This window comes from Nelumbo lutea, chromosome 5 (assembly GCF_056320005.1).
Source record: "Nelumbo lutea isolate HS-2025 chromosome 5, American lotus-T2T, whole genome shotgun sequence".
Taxonomy (NCBI): domain Eukaryota; kingdom Viridiplantae; phylum Streptophyta; class Magnoliopsida; order Proteales; family Nelumbonaceae; genus Nelumbo; species Nelumbo lutea.
The window spans coordinates 42,971,343-42,989,543 of NC_142688.1; the positions used below are offsets into that span (position 1 = coordinate 42,971,343).

The following is an 18,201-nucleotide window of genomic DNA, read 5'->3' on the forward strand; positions in this document are numbered from 1 at the left end:
TACAGTGCAAATACATAGAAAGTAATACAAAATATAAGGTTTTGCACTCTACATATTTGCATTTGTACACCTTCCATATTATGCCTTATGGTCAGTTTCAAAGGAGTACAAATACAAATGCGTAGGGTCCAAAACCTTATATTTTGTATTATTTTGTATGTATTTAGGCTTTGCACTCTACATGTTTGTATTCGTACTCCTTCCAAATTGAGCCTTAGGGTGTATTTGGTTGTAGTGCAAATTTATTTGCATTAGCACAAATGTATGGGAGTGCAAATGTAAAAAATGCAACTTGTTTAATTTTGTTTTGGATTTTACTTTATTCTGCTTCATATCTTAATTTACTTCATTTGTACTACAATCAAATAAAATGAGCTAAATTTGAAACAAAAATAGGTCAGAATTTACACTCAAATCATTTGCATTGCCATAATTTTGCACCAGTGCAAATTTATTTGCATTGCAACCAAACACAGCCTTAAGCTCAGCTTGGAAGGAGTACAACTACAAATATGTAGAGTGCAAAACCTTGTATTTTCTATTATTTTGTACGTATTTCCACTATACATATTTGCATTTGTATTCCTTCCAAAATTAGCCTTATTATTTCAATTGAGTGTACCTGTTATCCAAGTCGAAACTTAGGCCTTCTTTGTCTAAAGCTCTGTGGACCAGATCTTGCAGTCTACAATATGAGGGTTCGTTGAGGAAAATGTGGCTATTAAATCCAAGGCTTGGTACTGATGGTAACTTCTACTTGAATGAATATGTCTAAAACTCTGCTCATGCTTGTATCTTTTACCATCTATTTAATCAGTTGTGCTTTTGTAGTTGACAAATCATTCTTTTACTTTAAATATGAAAGACTATTGCATTGGCACTAGAGCTTTATGTCATGTTTCATGACTGTGTTCCATTAAATTAATATCAATATGTTGATTGGATCTCCTTCCTCTAGAAAAGGATCGAATACATAAAAGAAAATTGTTAGTCCTTCTAAGGCCCCATTTGGTGTGTCTTTTTGTGTGGGCTATCGGTTTTTTAGGCAGTTCACATTTTGGTCTTTTCCCGTTTGGGTGGAAAAGATCTAGCTGTTAAAAGCCATAGTCCCGAAAAGATGCGGAAAGCCCATTTTGAGCTATTCCCAAAAAAATTCATATGGAGTTTTTCCCCTTTTTTCAATTCATCTTCGCATGAAAAGACGTGACTTAATCAAATGGTCTTCAAGTTGCTATGATCTTAATGCAAAAGCTCATACATATTTTCTTCGGTCTAATGAAGTAAATGTTAACTTATTAGTATTTGAGTTATTAATTCATGACATGTCTGTTTGCATAAATGGATATAAGAGAAAAATTCTATTTATATGTTTCGGGTTCGACTATGATACCAGAAAGACATGGTACCAGAAAAACTTACAACCAATCAACTGGTATAATAAAAGAGGTGACCAATCAGGTGGTATTCATCAAACTTCATGGAGGTACTTTAATTGGTCAAAACTCTTCCGGTACCATGTCTTACCAGTATCATAGACTTTCTCTTGTGAGAAAATGCAAGCAAAACTAGTGGGAATATACTTTATTAATGTTTTAATGTATTTAATATGTCTGGAAGGAGATTTCAATTGTTTACAATTTGCTATGATAGGTGTTTTACAGGTTCACCTTTCATCTTAGTGTGGCACAAAAAGGAAGTCTAATGTTAGATCAGATTATCAAAATTTGAGGTTTTCCTCCTTATAATCCTTTTTCTACAATGGATAATTGACATATTGTTACCATGTTTCTTACTAGTTTTCAAAGGCAATTCTGTCAAGCATGAACTTTCCATTTCTTACTGTTTAATATATTAATGGTATTGTACCTGCAATTCTGAGGTTTTTCAGGAATCCCCCTACAGTTCTGATCTCTTTTTTCCATGTCAAGACTTTATGTGAGTAGGAACACCAACATTTCTTTTGGAGTTGCAGAGTGGAAGATAACCAATCCTGTACATGTGGTATGCTCTGTTTTTGTTTCTTCTGTTAATGAATAAATTGATCAGTGTTGCATCTGCGTGATTGGGATGTTCACTCTGCATCACTTCCATAGTGGGGACTTGGAGTTGATCCCACAGAACTTGAGGCACTCAGTGGTATGGGAACTGGGCATCACATTCATCCTGCTGTCTCCACTCCTGAGTCCCTACTTATTGTCTGACCTAATAACTTGACTAGTACCAAAAAGAAAGTCATTGATCAGTTGCATGACATGCATCAAATAGCAGTGTTGTTTGTTTAAAAAATCTTGGTACAAGTATAGTGTGCTCATTCAAATACATTGCAGGCGATTTCAGAACTTTCTCCCATCAAAAAAGGGGTTAAGTGATCGATGATACTTACTGTTCAATGACTTGTACATCTCTATTGCATTGCGCTGATGAACGCACAAAGATCCTACTGGTTAACTATGAAAAATGAGACTCTTCAAAAGATATGTTGGTCATTTTATTGGTGATGGTCTGTATCTGCAAGCATTCTTTTCTAAAATTCTGGATACGGGATTGCTTTGATAATCATTTCAAGGGTGCATAATTGTATGTTAAAAGAAAAGAAAGTTAGAAAGGAAGAAAATAGGAAGCACTATTTGTAAATTCTCTGATTCGTATGAGATTCTGCTCTTGATTTATTTTTTATATGTAATAGAAGGATATCTTTACCAATGGAAAGGAAGGGGAGATCATTTTCTGTGATACCATGTCTTTAAATTTATTTTTGTGCTTTTGTAGGTCTGCTATTTCCGCTACTTGAGGTTTTTCCCTTCTGGCAAGTTCTTTTACAAGGTTACTTCCCATATCTGGATTTCATTTAGGGTCTGTTCCTTTTTCGGATTTTGAGAGGGGGGAAATTGGTCAATGGGAGAGTTATATCCTTCTTTCAGATTTGTGTGGGATTCATGGAAAATTTATTTTCCCTAGGTATCCATCTCCCTGGTGGTTAACTTTCCATTTGGGGGAAAGTTGCGGATACTTGGATGGAACAAAATTGCCCCTCTTAACAATGACTTTTTATAGCTAAAACGGTCATTATCTCATTTCCCTGAGCAATAAAGGAACGCGAATAAATGCACTTGCCCAAGAAATAGTTATCGGGGCAAGTGCATTTACCTATGTAAGGAAACACTTGCCAGGTAAGTGTATTTACCCAGGTAAGTAACTTCCCACAAGTGCCTCATTAACTTTCTCAAAAGATTTTGTCTTGCTGTATCTAAATGTATATTCTTACAATGTTATTCTGTTTTGTCAGAATTCTTCTGGAAAGGTGAAAGATGTGGCAAAATGCATGAACTTCCGTGCTTCTAAAACTGATATGCTTTTAGTGGCCACTACGCACTGTCTGATGACAAGGTCTGGTTTCATTTTCTTGGTCGGTCTTCCAGAACTTCACTCCATACTTTGCTATCCACTTCTCCATTTCTATACCATTAACATTTCATTAGATGGGAAAATCTTATTGGAACCTTCTACTTTCTAGTCCACCACTTCGTTCTTATATTTCAATATGTTAACTGATGTTCATTTCTGGTCTTCATCTGCAGGTTGAAGCTGTCTCCTGTATCCAGACTTGCGTTCTACTGTTTTGAGAATTCAGTTAAGGTCTCACATGGTTTTTCTTGCATTTTTTCTGTTGTCTAAGATATCTATTTGGGTCATTGGGGCTATCATGTGATGTTGGAAGCATATGTTCTTTCTGAACCTATTTGCTAGAAACTGGGGCTATCATGTGATATCTTCCTTGTTGACAAATCCTTTTGATAATGTAATGATCGTGCACTACAATGCTCTCACGCATGCTTACTATAAATTTATTATAGATCTAACAAGTTAATTTCTTTCTTCCTTGTTCATCATTTTACAGTATCTTCACAACTCCTTGTTGAATGAATCTGCTACATCCCTTCTTGTCATGAGCAAGCCCATAGGAATTTGAAAACATCTTCTGTGGCTTTTCAATGATGTTCAAGATTTCTCTGGATTAAAATGTTTGAAAACCCATGAATTTCTGACGAATTTTCCTGCTATTACCTGAATGTGGAGTTGATGCTATTCAGTTATGTTGAACAAATACTTCCTGCTTGATGACAAGTCTCTTCTATTAGCCATTTCAAGAGAGCAAGAATTTTGACTTGTCAAAGGCCATTTATTTCTTATGGTGGTTTAGTTTCACCATTAAATAACACACCCCAATCTTGTGCGTTGTACAGGTTGAAACATCGGTTCTGAATCTTCCTATGGACAAGATGGATTATTTCATGCCTGGGAAAATACTTGCATCAGGAATTTCCACTCTGTAAATACGTATAGGTCAGAAAGTTCCCTATGAATATAGGCTATTGTAGTAATCTTTAAGTTTGTGAAATCTTTTAGTGGTCTAATCTCATAATGAATGATTAACCAAAACAAGGATTTTGTTTTTTTTGTTTGTGTATAGTTGAGATGAGATGTTAACTATGCCAAGACTGTGATCTTTCGTCCTCCTTTTCTGAAATTTATCAGTATGTTCTTGTGGTGGAAACAGAACAAATTGTTGGATGTTGGACTTAACTGAGGTGCCATGTTTAAATTCAATTACCAATCTTCTATCATGGGCTTCTTCACCCACTAGTGATATTTTAGTAACTCTCAAGCCCTTAAGTTCCGGCAGCAGTAACTGGTACAATTTTTTATCTGACATCTTTGTTTGATCACTCTCTTAGTTTCTCTTGATTTAAAAAATATTGTAACATCTCCAGGAATGACATATTTACACCACAAGCAGATAACACAAATAGTATCGCCTATTGCTGTGCAGTTGCCAAATATAGTTTCGTTGATCATCTACAGAGAATACTTTGTACCTCAGCCATTATGCCTGCAAATGGTATCCATTTTATCTGAATGCCAATTCAAATTCCGTCCCATTAAGCTGATCTGAACTAAATTAAATCCCTTTTTAAAGCTGAAAATGATTGCGATATGCAGTGTATGGTTTCTCTGGAGTTTCCCTTCATGGTGTTGTTGGCTGGGATTCTGAATATCATTATTTCCAATTTACCGTCTAATCCATCTATCCTGAGCATGAAGAACATGAGCCACCTGGGTTCATTCCGTGGGCAGTAATGAAAATCAGGGGACTGATTTTCATGTTTGTTTTCTACGCGTTGGACCGTATTAAAATTTCAAGTTTAGGTTGTCAACGATGTATAGAAGAAGAAGAGAGGAATGCCTATATTATTGCTATTCATAATGGTTTTCATTTAGAAGGTAAACTCATTTGCACACATGCACATAACCATCCAAATCTGTCAAAAGACTCAGCCAAAGGAGTAAGCTTCTGTAAATTAGACCTTGACTTCGGAAGGTGGAATTTTTAATTGATAAGACAGTCGAAAATGGTTAGCAGCAATTTGTGGTCCGTTGGTTCAGACATCCAACCATATATTTAAAATGACCTGGTTTTGATGGAACTAGAATTGACCTCTCACACATACTCCATACTTAAATTTGCATCTAGTTTCCTTTTTTATTTCTCAGATTGCACCCACAACACAACCCCCTAAAGCCATGAAATGAGGAGCAGAGTATGGACATCATTACATAGAAAAGATGTTGTTTATTCTTTTTAATATGTATGTCTATGTAAATATATTCTTGTTGGTAAAAGTTGAGAACAACTTTCACATATTAGATTTATGACCATCTGTATATATGATTGAATTCCATGATGGATTCCGGGGAAGAAATGTATCCTGCCAAAAAGAAGCAAAGAAATGCCAGATTAATTCCTGTTCCGGTGGCATGCTAGAAAAACTGTCATACAAGAGAAATGCAACATGAGGGAATAATGTATTTTGAGTTGGAGACATGCAACATGAGGAAATAATGCAGCTGACGAGAAAAAAAGTTTATCTTGAAACAATGTTTTAATAAAATTTACCCTGAAACAATGTTGTTTGGCTCTAGAATTCAGAAATCTCAAAATTGATAACTTGTGACACGTATTGTTTAATATTCAACACTTAAACAAGATAAATCACATCATGGCTCAAATGATGTGTTCATGAATACCTAAAAATATGTTTAGCAAAGATAAATGTGTTCATAAGCTAAAAGCCTAAAACTGAAATTATTGGATTGTAGTACTCAAATATGGCTTTTCAAAGACATCTTTGAACATTTCTCCAAATGTGACTAGATTGAATGCTAGGTTTAGCATGTACTAAAATAACAGCTGTACTGTTAGTGGTAAAAGAATGAATAAAAAGAAAGACTTGCCACATGTTTTCACGAGTTACCATGATGGAGCTGCAAGATTTTTCACATTTCAATGATCAGTTTTAAGAGGAATCGCGGTAAGCATAGATAAGACCGAAAGATTTGATAAGAATCTTGTCTAAGCCAAAATGGACCCAAGTTCTAGAAATGGAAACTGCTAGAAAGATATGTGAATCTCTGGCACAAAATCCTGTTTCTTTTTGAAGACACATGTTGCCAATCCTTCTCTCTGCAAGATTCAAAATCCCTGTGTTATACTTACTGGATTAGACTTTTGAAGACACAAAATCCCTCTATTTTCCCTACTGGATTAGATTGGATGACATTGGTCTTTGGCGAAGGTATGATTAATAGCACCAAACAAGAATTTCTCACGATCAAATCTATCTGCCAGGACTGCTTGGGCTCTAATTTCTAGATTCCAATCGCTAAGTCCACATAATATTACCCAAACAAGTTAGACAAAAGTAATATATGATATGTGCGGTTCCTTGAACAATCCTACAAACCTAGTAGACAGTCATGACTCATGAATGGCTCAAACCCAAGAAAAAAAAGGCTCCTACTAGTAATTAACCATGATGAGGATGAGTTTACAAAGTCAAACAGAGAAAAATGGAACTACAGCGTTCTGCAATTTTGAGTAGGCAAGTAAAAAAAATATTAATACAAGGATTCACTTGAGAAACAACCATTTATATGGACCATAAATTAAAGATCAACAACGGGAAATTCTAGCCATACTCAGGATCACCTTCAGTTAAATAGAACAGCAGCAGCTATTGATGCTAAAGAAATCGTAAACGGGACACAATCTACCGAATGAAAACTTGAGAGAAGCATCCGAGCAATGGAGGATATAAACCCAGATTGCAAGAGGTAAAGTACAATCAATCAACACATGTACAAAAGAAAATTACAAAACCTAGACAGAAAATTCATGAATTTGATCCATATTTAAAGTCTAACATCACTACAAAAGGCACAGAACCCAGAAGTCAAACTTGCAGACTACCAATTAATTCGGAAAAAACGTTCAACCACCGGAAAACATAAACCCAGAAGGCAAACTTGCAAACTCACAATTAAAACCCATCAAAATTCGAAACGATGAAGCATACTCGTAAAACAAAAACCTAACATACACCAATCGGAATTCTTGGCCAACACTAAGAGCCCCACTGCACTAATAAATAAACCACGAGAATGGAGTGGTGGGGGAGACTTACAGAAACGTAAGAACAGGTTGGGATTACGGACATGGAATGAGCTTTCGCATGATTGAGGGCCGAGACACAGAGATGGGAAGCGAGACCATGGCCTCTCTTGCTAGATGGAACGAACGTGTGAACGATGTCCATGACTTTCCCGCCATCCCTGAGCTCGTACTCTATGTAAGCTTTCTTATCCTCTGTCTCGAACCTCTGCTGGCTCTCGTTCCAAATGATCTTCGGAGCCTCTGTTGCCATGTGTCTCTCTCTCTCTCTCTTTAGTCTTTACTGACCAGTTGAGAATAAAATTTTGCTTTTTAATATAGCAAGGCAGGTGCTTCAAGTGAGTGGAGGTGCACTATCGACTTCATTATGGCCCAATAGGCCCATAGTGACTGCTTTTGGGCTTTGTGCGTTGTGACTTGTGAGAGTCTGAAGGTGGAAGACTTAGACTCTTGGAGTTGAATTTTGAGACTTTTTTTTTCTTTTCTTTTCGAAGCCTGATAAGGCGAGACTTTTTGGTCTTAGGCATGGTTGAAGGGTCTAAGGGTCTATTTTCGGTTTTAGACCTGCTTTTGGGCTTTGTGCGTTGTGACCTGCCTATTCTTTTGACCTGTGGGAGTTCTGTCTGTGCTTGTTTGAAGGGTCTATGTTGTGGGAACAGAGGAAAAGATGGGATAAATTGAAAGGTCAGAGAGAGATTGCTAGTTGAAGGGTCTATTTAAGTGCTTGTTTGAATGATCAAGTGTGCAAATTTCCTCTTCATACCCACCTCACAACACTTGTACCCATGCATTGATGATATCTCCCATGAATAAAAAACATACAAGTAGGAGAGATGTTGTAATGTGTGGTTGCAACGTACTGTTAAGTGGGTGTGACTTGTAAGAAGGATTTTGTGAGAAGGAAATTCAGATTCGTGTATTTGAATGGACCAGAGTTATAGGAGCTGAGAATAAGAGATGAAGCCTCACCAGCCCCTTGCAAATGGGGACTTTTAGTTTTAGAGTATTAATCTTCGGACCAAGTTTGAAGTTTGAAATTTAAATGCAGATTTCAACCAATCACACCTTTTACTGTATGGTGCAGAGGATGCACCATAAATTTTACCTTCGATATATCTCTGGCTAAACAGAGATTTGTGCTAAATTATATTCATATTGATTCAGGTTCAAAATGGGCTCTAATTGTTTGGTCTCCCTTCAACAGGTCAGAAGCACATATTTTGGGTATAGAAAAATTGAGTACATAGGTGTGGGAGTTCAGGTGTTCAGTGGGTTAAGACTCAAAAGAAACTACATCAAAATTAGACCATTTTTTAGCTCTGGTTGCTGTAGTATTTGAGTAGACAGACACCCTAAGGCCCAGAGATCTTCCGCATGATAATTAAGCCCTTAATATGTGCACCTAATTTTACAAAAGTCTAAGTAATGCCTTATTCCTTCAGTCATGTCTTAAATTATGTGGTGAAGCCACCCTTATAACACTTCTTAGAAAAAAATAATCTATTACAAATATGGTGCAAGTGCCCTCAATTTAACAATACATATGGCGCAGAACAAAACTCATGTAAGCGACTCCATATGGTCAGGACAAGAATTAGATGATGATGATATTGGGATTGGGAAACATCTTAAAGTAAAAGATATACTCTGCAAACAGACATAGGCAGTGTTTGGCATCGATGCAGACAATGCCATTTTCTAAGAAAACAGTGCCACATCGGTGCTACATCAGAAAAAATGGTACTTTAGAAAATGGCCTTTGGCATCATTTTTCCCAAAGTTCAAAGTATCAATACGTATCAGCCCGTATCAAGAGTTTCCCGATACACCCTTACAAAGGATGTACCAGGATTTTGACTAGTTTAGGGGGTGGATGAACCTTAAACCGACCCCTCTAAACTGGATTTGAAAAAATATATATATATATTAAAAAAAACTATGATGTATCAGGTGTATCGACATTTTGAACCTTGGTTTTTCCAAAAAAATGTTACTCTAAACCATGCCTTGAGAATTGGAAAAATGTGGTATGAAGAAAACTCCAAATTCAATGTTTTCTCAAAAAGCCACTTACTGCCAATGGCACAATGACGTGACATCAATGTTGCATCATTTTGAGCGTTGGATAATGTATACCAATGCTGATAATGATTATACGGCACTACTACCAAACAAAACCAATACTGTTTTCCCAGAAAACAGCCTATATAGCAGTATCGATGCCAAATCAAAAAAAAAAGCGTCATTTTTTGAGAAAACAGTGCAACAGACCTTCATACAAACTTTTCTTAGAAAACATCTCTAAAGCAAAGGCATGGATGCCAAACACCTACATAGATATGCTAGAGAAGGTCATAAAACTTTGATATAAATCTCATTAAGATGAAAATACATAAATGACTATAAAATAGAATACAAATTTTGAAAATTGGTAGAAGAACTAAGATATGCCAATAAATTGATATAAATCTCATTAATACTGAAATGATATTGCTTATAATGATCAAATATGTTTTGTTCATTGCTCATTTTCTTTATACCCAACGTTCCATATTTGAAACTTTGGGTTCACAGTTCACAACCAAAAGACAATTCAAATTTTCGACAAGTAACAAAATTTTCACCATAAAAGAAAAATGGTATAGCTGGAATATTTCAGCCTGAAAACTTTTCCACCCACTTTAGATTGAAACAAACAGAGCCTACAAGTAAGAAAGTATGACAGAATTAAAAATAGAGAGAATAAAAAATACATTTTTTGCTAATAAAGAAAATACGAAAACTAAAGGATCTGAGCACCATTTACACATGAAAAAAGCATGATTAATTGCCATGTAATCGCATTTACACTACTTTTAGAACCCTTTATAAATTCTTTTTCACTCAAGTTTGGCAGTGGTGATCATAAGACCATAGGCTGGGTTGCCCAAACAATTTCTTTAAATAGGGCTCTACTTACCAGTACTTTCCCAATCAAGGCAGGCAGACGTAGGCTCCATTTGCCTTGATTTTCATGCAGGTCATTTACACTAGTTTTAAATAATTATTTATGAAAGAAATAATAAAAGCTTAAAAAACCAGGAACTGAGGAAATGATTTTTCTTGTAATAATGTAAGAATCAGACCTACCCATTTGGCCATTTCTATTCATTCTATCATTGCACCTTCGCAGAGGCCATTAAAATAACCAATCAAAAAGATGAACAAAAATTTGGGGAAAATTTTGGAGATCTTCAATAAGACTCCACATATACAGCAAGTTCTCTTAATTTGATTAAAATCATAAATGGAATAGAATATTGAGCAAAGCCTTGGTTCAGTTGCAGTTCTTGAATCTAAACATGCCATTATAATAAGAAAGGGGAAAGGCTTCAAAGTAGCCACGACTTAATCTCTTTCACTAATCCGCCCGAGATTGGCCAGCTCGAGATGAGAGAATGATACCCACAATGAGCCCATACAGAGCAAGAGCTTCAGCAAAGATCAGAATTAGAATCATACCCACGAACAGCTTGGGCTGCTGAGCATTGGCCCTGAAAATAACAACCCAAAGTCATAGCAGTAACATATGAGCACTAAATGGAGGAAAAAGCGTGTACCTCAACACCAAATAACATTCGGGCTATTGTCTTTTTTTTTTCTTTTTTAAGGTAAAATATAGTAAATTATATTAATATCAAAAGCAGGGTCCTCTGTACAATGAGAAGCTGTACATGATATCCAATTAGGGACCCCAAAAAAATCCACCCTCAAAAAAGAAGAAAAGGCTATTAGCACAGAAGCTACTTTTTTTATCGTTTATCACAGAAGCTACTTCAAACATATCTTTTATTTTGGAAGCAAGCAAAGAACCATTTGTTGGATACTAAAAGCTTAAACTATATCCGGAGCATGCAATTATCAATTCTGTAGAACAAAATTATGGTAAAGAGATGGACGGACTATTATACTGTAACAATTGAAGATAAATGGTTTATTTCCGGCGAGTGTTTCAAGCAATAGTCCAACACCCAAGATACAGGCAATCAAGGCACCATATTTGGATGCCTGGACCTATGGGTTATCAGGGGATAAGGACATTCTAAACCATTACAGCTTATCCATCTCATACCATATACAACAAACACTGCCAGCTGAATCTAATATGGAATATAGAAAGGACTACAAAGTGCAAACTTTTCAATCATCTTCTGCACAAGTATGATTGAACTTGTACTCAAAACTTCAAGGAAACCAAGGATCTAAAAAATTGGATAAACAAATCCTGCATTGAAGTGAAGCTTTAAAAACAGGCTTTAATGTTATCCCCCAACAAATTCAGAAACTTGTTCAGTTTAGTAAATTATCAAAGTCCAAGAAGTTCATGTGTGATAGAGGAATATTGCAAGTCAGCTTGAACAATGCCTCAGACTGGCAAACATGAGCTGTAAATATAATGTCTATTCCTTTCCACCATGGCTTTAAGTGTGGCATTTCTGGCAGCAGTTGCCAGGGCAAATTGAAGGTGGAATGGTGGCACCAACACAAGCATCTGTGTTGTGGCTGCTGGTGTTTAATGGCATGCAACATAGCATCGCCTTCCTCACTTTCCAAACATTAGACATGAGTGATAATATAATAATCTATAATGAAATACAATATATAACTTGTACTAATCTCTGCATGAACCAATGCTCTAGATACACATGAATATTATGCCTTGAGGTGAGCTTCAAGGAAAACAACCCAAGGTTCAAACTTGAAGCTCATTCCTGAGAATAAAAAGCACATTCCTCACAACTTCTGAAGCCTTAAGTACAAATGTATTTATGCCGTAACATATATAAAACCATTTGAGGTGTTATTTTATACTTGAACCTTTACTTTGAGAACTTTCTAAGAGTTGCTATGTTATTCCATATTCATCCAAGTTTCTCTTAAAACAGTAGTAACTCAGATGCATTTAAAGGTCCCACACCATGTCTAGTGCCTCCTTATTTTTAAACATTGATATAATCCTTCAAAGACAATTCAACCCATTCTTCACATATGAAAGAATACTGGCATGGGCTCATGTAACCCTCTAGAAAACTTCAACTCTGGTTAACAGAAATGGTTCCATGAGATTTACTTATCTTTCTTTTTTTTTTTTTTTTCTCTTCTGATCAGTGGCACTTTCTTACCAAGTTGCCCTCAGTAAATAATACAGGATTACAAACTTGTTCATGAAACCACTGCCATCCCTTAAATGGGAAAGAAAATCAGAATGATGCCCATCAAAAGGAATGCATCTTTCCCACATAGCCTTCTTATATGCACATTGAATTCTCAAGTGTAAAATCCATGCTATTACTATATTAACTATTAAGTTAACCTAAAAAATAGTAAGGCAATCAAAGATGTCTTGTTTTTAAGGTGAAGCAAAACTTTCAACTAATCTAATATATTGGGGTGCATACCTTTTCTTTCCTAGATCAAAATCAGGGTAAATACCAATGACTTCCCCAATGCAGAATGAGCTACATACTGTTGTCAAGGCAGGGGACTTCCCTTCCAATATGACTAATTTGAACTTTGTCAAAGATTGAATTAGTTTAAACTGCTCCAGTTGTTCCAAGTAGATGTTGCGAAAAGAAAATCTAGTAGAAGGTTACTACTTTCGAACTGGTAAGGCATATTAAACTTGTACAGTAATTATGTTCTGTTCATACAGAATAAGATAAACTATTGGACATACATAGTTACATCTTTACCCGAGTACAAAAAGGACATGGCTGGACACTATGTTGGATGTGGAATTTAACTAAAAATCGATGCATCATGTTACATCACTTTTGTCACTTTTGTATAGGTATCCGGATATCATAGAAAAACACATATCAGAAAGGAGTGAACTGAATGAAGGCAACAATATGACAGGGCTTAAACTTTTTCTTAATCAGTATGTCACGTGTCACTAAGAATATCCAACTCAATTTTCAACGAGAAAATAAAGGGAAAAAGCAAGCACTTAAACTTTGGTAACTTGACCTGAATTTGCCTAACTAAATCTCTTAAAAGTATAGATGCATATTGGTATTTAGTTAATGACAAGCTCATTTATGTTCAACTACCTATGATGAAGTTTTCAGATAAAGAAAATGGAATTACAAAAAACATATGACTTTCTGAAAAGTATTGAGCAATTGCTCTTCTAGAACCAAATTTCGGTAAATGCATTTCAAGCAATCCCGTAACCACATATATGGAATTTCGTGAGGGAAGATTTTCTATTATAAAATTGGAATAACATTCAGCAATCTCAGACAACTAAGTTGAAAGGGAAGATCGTTCCCCCACTGCCACATCTTCAGAATTTCCAAATATACCCAGACGATAATATGAAGAGTAAGATCCTTAGTTATATAACCCGACATTAAAATTAGACTTCTAAAACCTAAGATCCAATCAAACAGCCAAAACATGCATCTCCATTTTCTTTGTTCTTTTTTTTTCGATGAAAAATAAACAGATCAACAAGTGGAAAAACTCAGGAATTCAGGAAGAGCAGATCGCTACTCAAATCAACCAAAAATCAAAGAAAAAGATTAAAACTTTAAACGATAATCAGAAATATGTAGGAAAACAGAAAACTAAAATAAGAGAGCACCTAACACCGGCATCACCGACGATCCCGATAGCCATTCCGGCAGAGAGCCCAGCGAGCCCACAAGCAAGACCAGATGACAAGTGAGCATACCCATCAAACAGATAGTATGATTTCGCCTTAGGGTTAATCCCCGTACTGATGATAACAGCAATAATCAAACCGTAAATACCCAACACTCCTGCCATAACAACTGGAACGATCGATTTCATGACAAGCTCAGGCCGCATCACACCCATTGAGGCAACACCGACGCCACTCTTCGCCGTCCCATACGCAGCACCCATGCCTGCAACAACGCCATCACGAGCCTATAATATCCAAATATAAAAATAATCCCCTAATATACAAATTACAGATCGGGAAGGGGTAGAATTTACAGGAGAAAACGAGGGCTACTGCGGCTCCGAGGAAACCGAAGAAGGGAGCAGTTTCGTCACCGCTGAAAGTCGAAGACATTTTTGCAAAGATCCGAGAAATTCAAAAACCTTAATTTCAGTTGATCTCTGCTGGTTTGCTCTTCGGCTGTGGTTCGTTCAGTCGTTCTTCTCTTTCGAGAACGAGAAGAAGAAGGTTGGATCGATAAGAAGGGCTGATGACGGTGATGGAGTGAGTTTTTAGAGCTGGATGCGAAATTGCGAAGCCGAACAATCTGCGAACTGCGATCGAAATAGGAGACACAGAGATTAACTGCAGTTTACAAAAATACCCTCGTTTTTGGCATTAATTACTCTTGATTCGGCGAAATCGTAGAGCACGTGATGCACGGTGATCGTTGGGACCCACCTAGAAATTTCAAAGCAACATCTATGATCATCTATCATGAACAGTTGAACAAACACCCAGATCCCAGCTTGTCGTTAGCACCAGCATGTGTGATCACCACGAATTTTCCTACAATGCTCACTGTACTGGGCCTGGGCTAGATAAGATAGATCCGGTCCAGTGTATAAACTTAGGGCTGGGTTATTGCATCGATCTCACTCGTTTTAAAGGCCCATTGGTTGATTAGGAAACGCTTGCCACCAAAAAACAAACCATTCCAGAGTTACCGGTTGACCTCTCACTCTCTCTCTCTTAATCAAATATATTGTCGGAGTAGTAATTAGGGGCGTTCTTTTTTTTTTTGATTTTGAGAGGAGGAAAATTAGTCAATGGTATTTTGGTTTTCATTGATCAAGAATCTCAGATTTTTTTTACAGATTTATGTGGGGACCAGTTTATTTTCCTAAGTACCTAGGTGGATAAATAACTTTCCCACTTAGGGGGAAAGTTGCCAATCCTTGAATGGGACAAAAATGTCCCTTTTAAAAATGAATTTTTATAGTTAAAATAGTCATTACCTTATTTACATGAGAAATAAAAGAGCATGGGTAAGTATTTCCTAAGAAAAACTTACCCAGGTAATTGCATTTTCTTATCGAAAAGCGAATGAGGCCTTAGTGGTTTGGGATAAATGTTAGATCATCAATATAAATTAACCTAACAATTTGGTGGCGTTTGGTAAAGCTGAACTAATATATGAGAAAAAAAAAACTGAGTATGACTCTAGACAGTACAAATTGAGGCATTGTTTGGCATCACTCTGGATAATCGCTTCTGGCAATTGTCGCATTTTTTGGAGTGGAATGCAGTTTGGAGTTATTAACTCTGAATAGAAATTCTCATCCAAAAGACCAATTCTCCAAATCCATTTTTTCGTTTCTACAAATGAGTGATTCTCATCTTTTGATTTCTCACTACGTCCTTCTGGTTAAATACCAAACATGAGTGCCCATGTTCCACATGCGAACATGGGCAGTTCAATAATTTTGCAAGACAAAATAGATGCTCGGCAAAAGCCCTAACTCTCACTCAGCTTCTTCTCCTACGTCCAATAGGAGATCACATCTCCTCCCCACAAGGGGCTGTCCTACAATGCCCTACAGTATATTCCCGCCGTGTATTGGAAACATCTCCCAATGATGATATTATAGGTTCTAGTATTATCATCGGGAGATGTTTCCTATACATGGACGAGATGTGTTGTGGGGCATTGTGGAGCGGCCCCTTGTGGGAAGGAGATGTAAACTCCTCCAAACACTTTCTACTCTACAATGGTTCTTTGCAACTTGTAGGATTTTAGGCAAGAATCATATCCCTTCTTTTTTTGTCCTCTTTCAAACAATATAATCACAAAAATTCCATCATTCTCTTCATTTTTTTCTCTTTTTTTCTCAAGCTTTGTTCTCATATTTTTCCCTGGCGTTTGCAAGATTTAGGGTCACTTTAGTTCGTAATTGGAATCAGAATCGAAATAGGAATGAGAATCCTTTGGACTCGGAATCGAAATGGTCTATTCACATAGTCTATTTGGTTCAGACGGATGAGAATTGGAATAAGCAGGAATGAGATTTCATTCCCAAGAAAAGGGTAGGGAATGACCATTCCCTCAAATGGTAGAATGTCATTCCAGCAGGAATGGGAATAGGATTCCGAATCGGAATAGCCCATTCCAATTCCGATTCCAAACCCCAATTCCCGTGAATCAAACATGGCCTTATCGTTTTTGTTTGTTACTTAGAACCTATCTCAAAAAGTCCAAGTAAAAAGTGGTTTTTCGTTAATATCTATTGCATGGGTTTGCTTATTCCTCTTTCAATCATTTTCTTCTTTGTTAAACCATACGGTTCAATGTTTTCTCCTCTGTTGAAAACCCATATCGCAAGTCCACACTTTGGTTTTTGGGGTTTTTTTATGCTTTGTAGTTGTGTTCAATGCCTAGACACTTTTATGTTAGAATGTTACAAAGTGTTTATTTTCTATTTTCCGACTATAAACTCCAAATCCTAGTCTATATCTGAAGATTTGCTAGCTATTGATGCTAACATTAGAATGATAGAGATGTTTGATTTGTATTCAGTTTCTCAAAGGGATTTGGAATTTATTAAGTCCTCAGAGAAGCATGGTTCAGATATATTCCGTCAAATGCTTCAATCTATTCGTCCCTCCATCAATGGGGACACGCTTGTCAAAGGTAGCCTCTATACATAATACCTTCGTTTATATTTGATGAGATTCCTTATGTAACAATACCCGGTGTAGTGGGTGGTTGACTGCTGGTATATTTGCAAGTATATTTTTATATTATTTGTGTAAAAATATAAATAATATAAATTTTATACTCTGAAATATTATATATTATAAGTATAATTAATATTATAATTATAAAATAGATATATTTATCTGAATATTCAAATTTTAATTAAAAACAAGAATGTAATTGATTATTTGAAAATACTAACTACATTAATAAAATTAAAACGAAATACTAATAATTAAACTTTATGCTCAATAAAAACAATTTAAATATTTAAGCATTTAAAATATTCATTTATATAAGTATTTTTTATAATTATTTTCAAATTAGCTATAACTTAACTTTATAATTAATTCATTTTATAACTAATTGATAAAAGCTTTAAAGTTAAATAGTAATAATAATAATAATAGTAATATAATAACAATAATAATTATATATATATAATAAAGCAATTTTGGAAAAGGGATTCAAAGTAGACATTTGGTGACGTTTAGCAAAAATGTCACTAAAATATAAACTAAATGTTATTAAAAGTTAAGGTTTTTACGACGTTTAAAATATTTGGGGCTAAATAATGGCGGTGGCGGGAATGACTTTTAATGACTTACGGTGAACGTCGTCAAAACAGAAATTAAATGTTGCGAAAAGGCGGATGTTAACAACAGCTGTTCGTAACCGTTGCAAAAACCTTTCTCTGCGACAAAAATCATTTTCACCGAAAAGAGAACTTCGACGTTCAACGTCATGAAAGGATGATTTTTTTTTTTTTTTTTTTTTGTATTGAAATAAGCATATATTATTTTGCTGACAATCTGACAATTGCCCTACAAATGTATTTAAAGTAGGCTGAGAGAGTTATTTATAACCTGGCCCATATGTGAAAATTTTATGGGCTGAAGAAAGTAATTTCACTCTGCCTAGCCCAATCGGACCCATATCAAGCCCACATATAATGCAGGTGAGGCCCCACCAAGCATACCAAAT

The 18,201-nt window shown here is 35.9% G+C and overlaps 2 protein-coding genes and 1 long non-coding RNA gene across 3 annotated transcripts; 1 reads left to right on the forward strand and 2 right to left on the reverse strand.

Moving 5' to 3' along the window:
* Window positions 1-3,416: 3,416 nt before the first annotated feature.
* On the forward strand, window positions 3,417-4,625 carry LOC148852010 (uncharacterized). Its single transcript, XR_016099926.1, has 3 exons — window positions 3,417-3,630; window positions 4,245-4,344; window positions 4,472-4,625. It is a non-coding gene; the product is annotated as an uncharacterized LOC148852010 (long non-coding RNA).
* Window positions 4,626-5,514: 889 nt separating this feature from the next.
* Window positions 5,515-7,798, reverse strand: LOC148852011 (acetyltransferase At1g77540-like). The gene is made up of 2 exons (XM_088947728.1): window positions 7,524-7,798; window positions 5,515-5,768 (listed from the first exon to the last, which is right to left on the reverse strand). The coding sequence occupies exons 1-2, from the start codon at window positions 7,761-7,763 to the stop codon at window positions 5,697-5,699; spliced, it is 312 nt and encodes a 103-aa protein (XP_088803854.1). The 5' UTR covers window positions 7,764-7,798; the 3' UTR covers window positions 5,515-5,696.
* Window positions 7,799-10,720: 2,922 nt separating this feature from the next.
* LOC148852012 (V-type proton ATPase 16 kDa proteolipid subunit-like) lies at window positions 10,721-15,020 on the reverse strand. Its single transcript, XM_088943035.1, has 3 exons — window positions 14,516-15,020; window positions 14,139-14,424; window positions 10,721-11,043 (listed from the first exon to the last, which is right to left on the reverse strand). Exons 1-3 carry the CDS (start codon window positions 14,592-14,594, stop codon window positions 10,911-10,913), a joined length of 498 nt encoding a protein of 165 aa, XP_088799161.1. The 5' UTR covers window positions 14,595-15,020; the 3' UTR covers window positions 10,721-10,910.
* Between the last annotated feature and the right edge of the window lie 3,181 nt (window positions 15,021-18,201).

What these genes read in the sequence shown, in the direction of transcription:
- LOC148852012 (XM_088943035.1), bottom strand. Translation starts at nt 14,594, where the DNA reads ATGTCTTCGACTTTCAGCGGTGACGAAACTGCTCCCTTCTTCGGTTTC. An exon ending in AGTAGCCCTCGTTTTCTCCT is followed by an intron (nt 14,425 to 14,515) that starts GTAAATTCTACC and finishes GCGTTGTTGCAG; the next exon opens with GCATGGGTGCTGCGTATGGG. An exon ending in GTCGGTGATGCCGGTGTTAG is followed by an intron (nt 11,044 to 14,138) that starts GTGCTCTCTTAT and finishes TGTTATTTTCAG; the next exon opens with GGCCAATGCTCAGCAGCCCA.
- LOC148852011 (XM_088947728.1), bottom strand. Translation starts at nt 7,763, where the DNA reads ATGGCAACAGAGGCTCCGAAGATCATTTGGAACGAGAGCCAGCAGAGG. An exon ending in CAACCTGTTCTTACGTTTCT is followed by an intron (nt 5,769 to 7,523) that starts GTAAGTCTCCCC and finishes TCTTTTTGGCAG; the next exon opens with GATACATTTCTTCCCCGGAA.